Below are 7832 nucleotides of genomic sequence, written 5' to 3'. Positions count from 1 at the left end.
AGGTTCAAACTCAAGATGTTCAATATATGAGGAGCTCCTTCATGGAAACCCCTCACAGGTGTCATCTGCAGTCACTGTGTAATCCCAGTCGGCCTGGAATGCACCAATAACTACAACAGCCACCCTTGCATATGACAATGCAGGCAGGCATGACACGGTGTTTAAACAGCAGCGAGCACAGAGAGCTCAGCAAAGCCTGAGCACCACTAGAAACATGGCGGCACCATGTTCACCTCATGTGATCCGGAGTGACACGGCGTCATCCGATTGGGTGGGGCGACGCCTGAGCGGCACATGCACAGCGCAGCACCTCCGGTAGTCACACCTTCATGGGAAAGGAACACATTAATTCATCCACCAACTGATTCATCATTTACTGTACCGGCCATAAGTCGGATTTATTTCTGCGAACCCGTTCATTAATTTTTCAAAGCCCAGGAACCATTGCGGCGTATAAATCTCTGCCGCACCTCACCGTCGGCTGGGACTGTGACTTTGAGGTTCTGCCTAATTAAGCCCTTGTGCGCCTAACGAGTCTAACAATGGAGCGCCGAGCGGATCTGAGAAATACATACATGGCACTTCAATCCTTCAGCGCGGAACAATGCCTCGCCTTTTTCCGAAACCGCAACCCCACAACACGCTGGTTCCGCAATTAGCCGGCTTCATTATCCCACGCGGGCGCGGGGAGGCGCGTCGCCGGGGTCCTCGTCGCAGAGGGGAGGAGGAGAAGCACCGGCTCGATAGCCCTCGATGCCGGCGTAATAGGATTTATTAATGCGTAATCACCGAGCCAGGCTGTCCGCATGCATTTGAATAACGCACAGCAGGGCCTGGTATGATGAGGCCTGCTTTTCTTTTTAACTTCACACGCTACACCAGCCATGTTCCCATCTCACTAATTAATGCCGATATCAAAGTTAGCACCTCCAGGAGAGGAGTGCTGGAAATTCAAATAATGGCATGGTGGATAGTGTATGGAGGGCCTGCGATGGGGTACGCATTGTAGTTATCACACACCTGTACTGGTAACATAACAGAGCTCCAGGTCCAACTGGGAACACATGACAACATAAGAAGCTTGAAACCATAACAAAATGCCTTTATACATGAGAAGCTGATCAAATCTAATGGTAAAAGATAAATTAACGGTAAAAGATGGATATAGGGTATTAGTATTGGTAGTGGTATTGGTAATGGTATGTGGAGAATCTAATATAGGTCCTCCCATTCTTAAAAAACAGGCTTCATTGCGTAGTTTGGATGCAGTGTGGTCAGTAGTGACTATGCAGATCAAGTCCTAGGCTGAATTAAACCCCGTCACAAAGGCTTATAATCACACATCCTGTAACACTAACAGCTGTTGTTGGTATTATTGTCACTTCAGCCAGTGCCGAAGCTGCATTGGCTTTTTCGGTTTGGATCAGCGGGTGAGTCCGTGTCAGTTTAATCGATCCCTCTTGCGCTACACGCCTGTCTCTCCAGGGCACAGGGCCTTTCGGAGAGCGACAGAGAGGGCGCTAACAGGAGCGGGCGCTCCGCTGCAGAGGGGTTAAAGGAGCCGGGGCTTTACATCCTGGGAGGTGGAGGGCAATTGATTACAGAGCCCGTGCTGGGCATTCCTCATCCCCTCCCTATGCTTGGCTAACTGAAAAATGGCACCTCCCCCCCAAGAGCTGCGCCAACCCAGATAAATGAGACCCCACTATCCACTGAGAAGTCAGGTATGGTTCTCTTAAAGAGGGGGGTGGGGGGGTGGATATACGCCGCCAGGTGACTGTGGAGATTGTTAACTTTGCTAGGCTATTTACAGGCCGAAAGAGAGGTATGTGTTGAAAGGTGAAGTCTGTGGATGTCTTCAGCTGTGGTGCCTTGACACGTGTCAGTGGACATTTATCACTTCAACAGGTGAGAGAGGCCTGCTCCAGGCAACTCAGCTACTGAACGTCCATATATCATATCCTGATTTAAGGGTGACCATACACTACATCCACTAACATGTATGACAAAATATGTTAACAAATGTTTCAAGCAAAATTGGGTATAAAACCATTTACTCACTGTCAGTAGGCTATCAGGATAAGTCATTTGTTCAATGGTAACAAGCTAATAAGTTTCCTAAACATATTAAATGAAGAGGATTCTACTTCTTTAAATTCACTGAATCACTACACAGGTTTGTGATTGAGAATTAAACTTAACTACTAATTAAACTATCTGTACATCTATCTATCTGCATAAGTGCATTTACATGTTACAATAAATTGTTTCCCATCTCTGTCCTGTCATTTTTGTATAGATTCATTGAAGTATAGATACAGTATAGATACATTGAAGCGATGGTAAAAATGACAAGTTGGCCCAGATTTACTCCTGTGGAGAAAAGCTTTAAATTTCGGTTTTAATATGTCTCCCTCTACTGGACATAATATTTTCTGTTCAATTCCTCTTTCACATAATTCTTCAAGGAGGTAATTCTTTTCAGAGAAGTTCATAGTTGTATCCAATCTGATTCATTCCACCTCTAAAGTGTACACTGTGTGTCTTATTTTCAGGGTTTTAAAAATACATATATTGGAAAAGAAAAGAGTATACAAATATTAAGTAAGAATTCAAATGGGTGTTTAATCAAGACCTACATTTCAAGCACATAAAAAAATACAAAACCTTTACCTCCCCCAGTTTCAAAACTACCCCTTTCTAATGGCAGGGCATTCATTCATATTCTCAAGCCAACATACTGACTGTACCAAATTTGTCATGTGACTAAAAGTGCTTTTTAAAAAGCTCCAAAGATATAAATACTTCTGAAGACACAATGACAATCATGACTCACAGTGCATATTGCACTGTACTGCTGCATCAGGCAAAGTGCACCAGAGCATTGCCATGAAACATAGAATAATTAAGCAGCAGATCAATCCAGTCCATTGGCTGATGGACACAACTGATATTATTTGGCACATAAAAGACTGATAGTACTATGCCCTATGTACTATCACTGTGAATAAAGCCCAGTGCTTCGAGGCAGTGCTGTGTTACATGAATTGTGTACATTTGCACAGTACCATCCTTTAGTCTTAGGTGCATTAACCTAAGTCATGAAGCTCTTGTCTTAGATTTATTAGGTACCTGCACACTGACAACTAGTGCCATGTGTACTGAGCCAGCGCTTGTGAATTATGTTAACTGCTGCCCTCAACGCCTCTTTTAGAAAATGCACCGCTTATACTGCAGCACAGACAGAAGACAGAGGTATAACCTAAAATACCACTGCTGACATTTGTTGGCCAAATGATCATAAAATAAACATGAGCTTGAAGACAGGCAAAGCAACTTCCCTGTGATTCATTATTGTACCACCAGGGGGCCTCAGCTGTGTCAAATACTTTGATCCGAACACCTCACTGCAGTTACAGCAGTATTAGCAGGGCAGAGGAAACAAAGCCGCACCTGAGCAAGGAATACAGTCACCATTGTGCTGCCTCAACAACTCCAATTTGCCTGGGAAAAAAAGCTCTTGACACAGGCACAATTCCAAAATTAACAATATACCAATTAGTGCAACGATTCCTTCGGCACACAGACAGTAGCAAGAAGCAAACATACCCCTCTCTAACACATTCTGTCTGTTCCCTCTTTGTTTTCAGTTCTAATTAAACATTGACATTAACGACCGGCCCCCTGGAAGCCGAAAAATGAGTCTGCCGCGTTGCTGACACAAGCATTTTCAGCTTAAGCTCAATGTCCACTTCCTTTTTTTCGTCTATGGGTGGCTATTTCGACAGTCCAAATTAGCTTCGGTCTGACATCATCACGCATTTTACAATATGATTGGTCAAATATGTGATTTAGCCAATCTAAAATCTCAGTTTGACTTGGCAAGCAGAAAGGGAACTTGTAGTTTTAAAGCCCACATACATGGCAATCTAAAGCTTTCTTTACAGACATCAGCTTCCACAGAATTCTAAATGGCACTTAAATGCATTAAAAATATACTGTCTGCCTTTGTCTCTTACCAAACAAGTGTGTATTTCCCCCAATTTCTTATGAAGTTAAAAACAATTCAATCCTACACCTGATAAAGAAATGCAAAGAAGTGGTCTAAGGTGGTTTTAAATGTGAACAAGAAAAATATTTTCTCTGTAAAGACTTAAGCAAAATAGCGATAGACAATCATCAAACCCAAAACGTGATGCTAACTGCATCCAAGGCACTTCCAACAGAGGAAAATGAAAAACTTAACGAGACAGTGCATTTCACAAGAGGACAAGAAAAAAAGAATATAATTTGAAACAGACTAAAAAAGACATTTCATCCCTCTTTTCTCTGCAGAAAAAGTGGATTAATTAGATGGCTGGAACTGGGTGTGGCATTAGCACCGGCGCCCCCTAGAGGTAAAGGGCAGTAGTGAGGATCCTGTAGGCCATAGAGAAGGTGGCGCCCATGCCCGCCATCCAGGCCAGTCCTCTGCTCGGCTGAGGGAGGACCATCACATAGGCTATGGTGTGAATGAAGCGTGAGCCCACAAAGATCCGGAAGTGCAGAAGGGCAGTGTGGAGGTCCGGTCCAGTCAGAGCGTACAGCAGGCCAATCACCACAAAAGGGATGATGTTCTCTAGGTCGTTCTGGTGGCATCTATGGAGACAGAGAGCAGAGGCACAGGTCCATTTTATTCCTGTTACTGGTAATGACACTAATAGGAGACTAACATGGGAAATATCTAATAGAATGGAATTGGGTCTTACGTAAGGGAACTGGGTCAACAACAAGTGTAATAAGCATACAGCTGGAAAAGGTCAACAAAATTCAGTGCTTACATTTCAGCCAATACTGGAAATTCTGTAACCCCCGTTTTTGGGTCATATATTATACAATTTAACACCTACATTTTCAATGAATTTTCAATAACATTTAGATTAATATTTGTCAGAAGTCCGAGACACTATGTTAGCAATATGTTAGCAATGTACGTACACAACATGGTATAATGCAAGTGTGCTTATAATAATTAAAAATCAATACCCCAGTTTTTGCAGGGGAACTGTCAAGTCAGTATTGTTGTGAATTTACTGTTACTTGAACTTACGTGTTAATGGCACCAATTCACAGGATAGTATTTTGAGTTTGATAGTGTATTTCCACCCTTCCAGATGAGGTGAAAATGAGGTAGAGACTCCATCACTACAAAGCTCTGCTCTCAGACCATTAGTACCTTCTCACTCTCTCCACATCCGGATCTGTGCGGACCATCTTCTTTTTCTCCTCCTCGTTCTTCCTCATCCCTGCGTCCTCAGGATTTGCAAAGGCCTGCATGCAATCCCAGGAATAGGAGCCAATCAGGTCATTGTTTGGGCACAAATTTATTGCTCGGCTCTAGCCTCTTTTCCATCAAAAAGGAAGATGCATATGGGTCAAAACGATGATCTGAGTCTTTTACACTTCTGAGTCTGCCAATATTTTCAGACACTTGACATTACTCTTCAAGATTCTTGTAAATTCTTGTAAGTGTCATAGACTTGAAATATTGCTGTAGGGACCAACTGCCTGAACCACATCAACGGAAGCAAATTCCTAGGCCTTGCTAGGATTCATGGCGCTAACCCTGAGTCTTCAGTCTGTGTGGATAGGGTATTCCACACTAAGGATCATAACGAACGAAGCCAGGAGGGAATAGTACGGCACAGCGGCACACTGACTGTACCTTTCTTGTGAGGCGGAAGTATGCAGTCAGAGGGGCCATTAGCATCATCTTGAGGATGACGATGGTGGCATATGTAGAGAAGGCCAGGAACACCTCGCTGTCGATCATGTGCACCACTTCCGCCATCTCTCCACTGCTGTGTCTGACACAAAAAGGGCTCCACAGTGAGATACCAAAGCACCAGGTTAAGACAATTTGTTACCATTAGGTGAGAAAATGAAGGTAGGTATAATTTGCTATTTATGAATCTTGAACAACTATAATAGGCTTTTTAGACCAAACAAGACTGTAGATGCAAAACTGATATTTTGCCTTTTATTGTAATATCAACATTACAATGACTGTCAGGAGTAATATGGTTGCAACAGGAAGATAAAAATAGTGCACTGATATATTTTGGTCACTGCCCTCCAGTCCAGTCCAGAATTTTTTTTACAGTATTTTATATATCATATCACACTTTTATATTACTATATACTCAAAAATGCATCACAAAACTGGTGAGACCAGTTTCTCCAAATCAGACTCAACCAGACTCAAGGTGTTCTTATTATTTATCTTTATACTCTATGTGAGCTACGTTTATTGGTCTGCAGATTATTGCTTTTGCAGGAAAAAAAAATATGCAATTGCAGAATAGCCGTAATAGCTATGTTAAATATTTGGCAATAGTTTTCTCGTGGTGTTGATACCTTTGCCACACAAAATATGCACAACATCCACTTCCAGAATGAACTAATTAATATTCACTTTTCGTTACCTCCACTGTCTGGAACGGTTGCGGTAAGTGGGTAAAAATGTCACGCTAGTGATAGATGGTCGTTATCATACCATCACAAGCGACCTGAAAAGCATGAATGTTGCATAATCACAGGAAATAACCTTTTACACAGTGGGTAAGAACCCCGCCTGCGCGATCCGTATTTGACATACATTTGAGCTAGAAAAAAATACAAAACTACATACACATATTTGTTGTTTTGTAAAATGATTGTAAACCTGCTTTCGCTATGAGTTCCTTTACTTACACGCCTGCCCTCTAGGTGCAACAATTAAACCAGCCACAACTAAAACTACTAAAAAAGAACGGTGCGCGTCGTTTTAAGAGCTTTAAAAGAAGTTATCAAACATGGCGTATTCTCTTCATAACATGCACGAAGAGAGAAACTAGGACCAGGGAAAACACTGCGTTGGAGGTGACAGCACTATTTTATTGTCAAACATGTTTCCGACTGCAACAATAAATCGAAAGCTGTCTTTTCACAGAATGCAATATCCGACACTCCTTGACAACATAATGTATACATACAGCGACCACATAGATTAATAGTAATTAATAAGTATGACAGTTCCCTACCGTTACAACAGTTGTCTTCTCGTGTCGAACAGCGAATACAAAGATTTCTGCGAACTGTTGCTCTAATGGGCGTTACAACAGAAAACTTTGTGCGGAATTATGGGACACTTGGATGAAAGCCACGTTTTGTTGCGCTAGTTATTTCTGCCCTGGATTTAGAAAGCAAACCTTTGTCAATAATATGCAGTGGTAGACTACGACATTTATGCATTATATATAAAAAAAAGATTAGCCTACCGCACCTTCTTATTTTTATTCATTATTTTTACTGTTCCACAATCGCACTTGTCTCATATATATATATATATATATATATATATGTGTGTGTGTGTGTGTGTGTGTGTGTACATGTACATGTGTATGTGTGTGTGTGTGTGTACATGTACATGTGTGTTGTCTTGCAGTATAACATAATAATATCAGATATAGTGCTGCAATCTTTGCTTTGCTCTTAAGAGCTCAGGGTTCAAACTTCCAAAGTGCAGCCGTTTGGATGTTTGCTTCATTTGCTTAGTCATGGTGACCTGTGAAGTGTGCAGATTCCTATCAGACCACCCCGGGAGAACCAAACTACCCACATTTTAGGACACGATGCAATCTAACTGCACTGACACAACAGGTTAATACTGAACAAATAGCTAAAATGTGTTATTCATTCAGTTCCAATGCTGATGATGTCTCCTGGTCATATTAAGATTTTATTTTGAACTAAAACAGATTTAAACCATTATCAATAAAATGAAATATCAAAATAGAGAAACAAAAGACAGC

The 7832-nt window shown here is 41.8% G+C and overlaps 1 protein-coding gene across 2 annotated transcripts; it reads right to left on the bottom strand.

Moving 5' to 3' along the window:
- Positions 1-2287: 2287 nt before the first annotated feature.
- Positions 2288-7144, bottom strand: LOC118772028 (microsomal glutathione S-transferase 1-like). Of its 2 annotated transcripts, none has more exons than XM_036520267.1 (4): positions 7062-7144; positions 5705-5840; positions 5216-5310; positions 2288-4638 (listed from the first exon to the last, which is right to left on the bottom strand). In XM_036520267.1, exons 2-4 carry the CDS (start codon positions 5828-5830, stop codon positions 4392-4394), a joined length of 468 nt encoding a protein of 155 aa, XP_036376160.1. In that variant the 5' UTR covers positions 5831-5840; positions 7062-7144; the 3' UTR covers positions 2288-4391. The 2 variants fall into 2 exon arrangements, with proteins under 2 accessions (XP_036376160.1, XP_036376159.1); XM_036520266.1 differs by having other exon boundaries at positions 2289-4638; positions 5705-5846.
- Positions 7145-7832: the final 688 nt, after the last annotated feature.

The sequence above is a fragment of the Megalops cyprinoides genome, chromosome 25, assembly GCF_013368585.1.
Source record: "Megalops cyprinoides isolate fMegCyp1 chromosome 25, fMegCyp1.pri, whole genome shotgun sequence".
Classification (NCBI taxonomy): domain Eukaryota; kingdom Metazoa; phylum Chordata; class Actinopteri; order Elopiformes; family Megalopidae; genus Megalops; species Megalops cyprinoides.
Note: the sequence above shows the minus strand (reverse complement) of the source record. Positions and strands in the feature narration are given on the sequence as shown.

Excerpts from the sequence above, each read along its gene's own strand:
- LOC118772028 (XM_036520267.1), bottom strand. The coding sequence starts at position 5,830 with ATGGCGGAAGTGGTGCACATGATCGACAGCGAGGTGTTCCTGGCCTTC. Across the intron at positions 5,311-5,704 it reads ACTTCCGCCTCACAAGAAAG|GCCTTTGCAAATCCTGAGGA; the intron begins GTACAGTCAGTG and ends GATTGCATGCAG. Across the intron at positions 4,639-5,215 it reads GATGTGGAGAGAGTGAGAAG|ATGCCACCAGAACGACCTAG; the intron begins GTACTAATGGTC and ends CTGTCTCCATAG.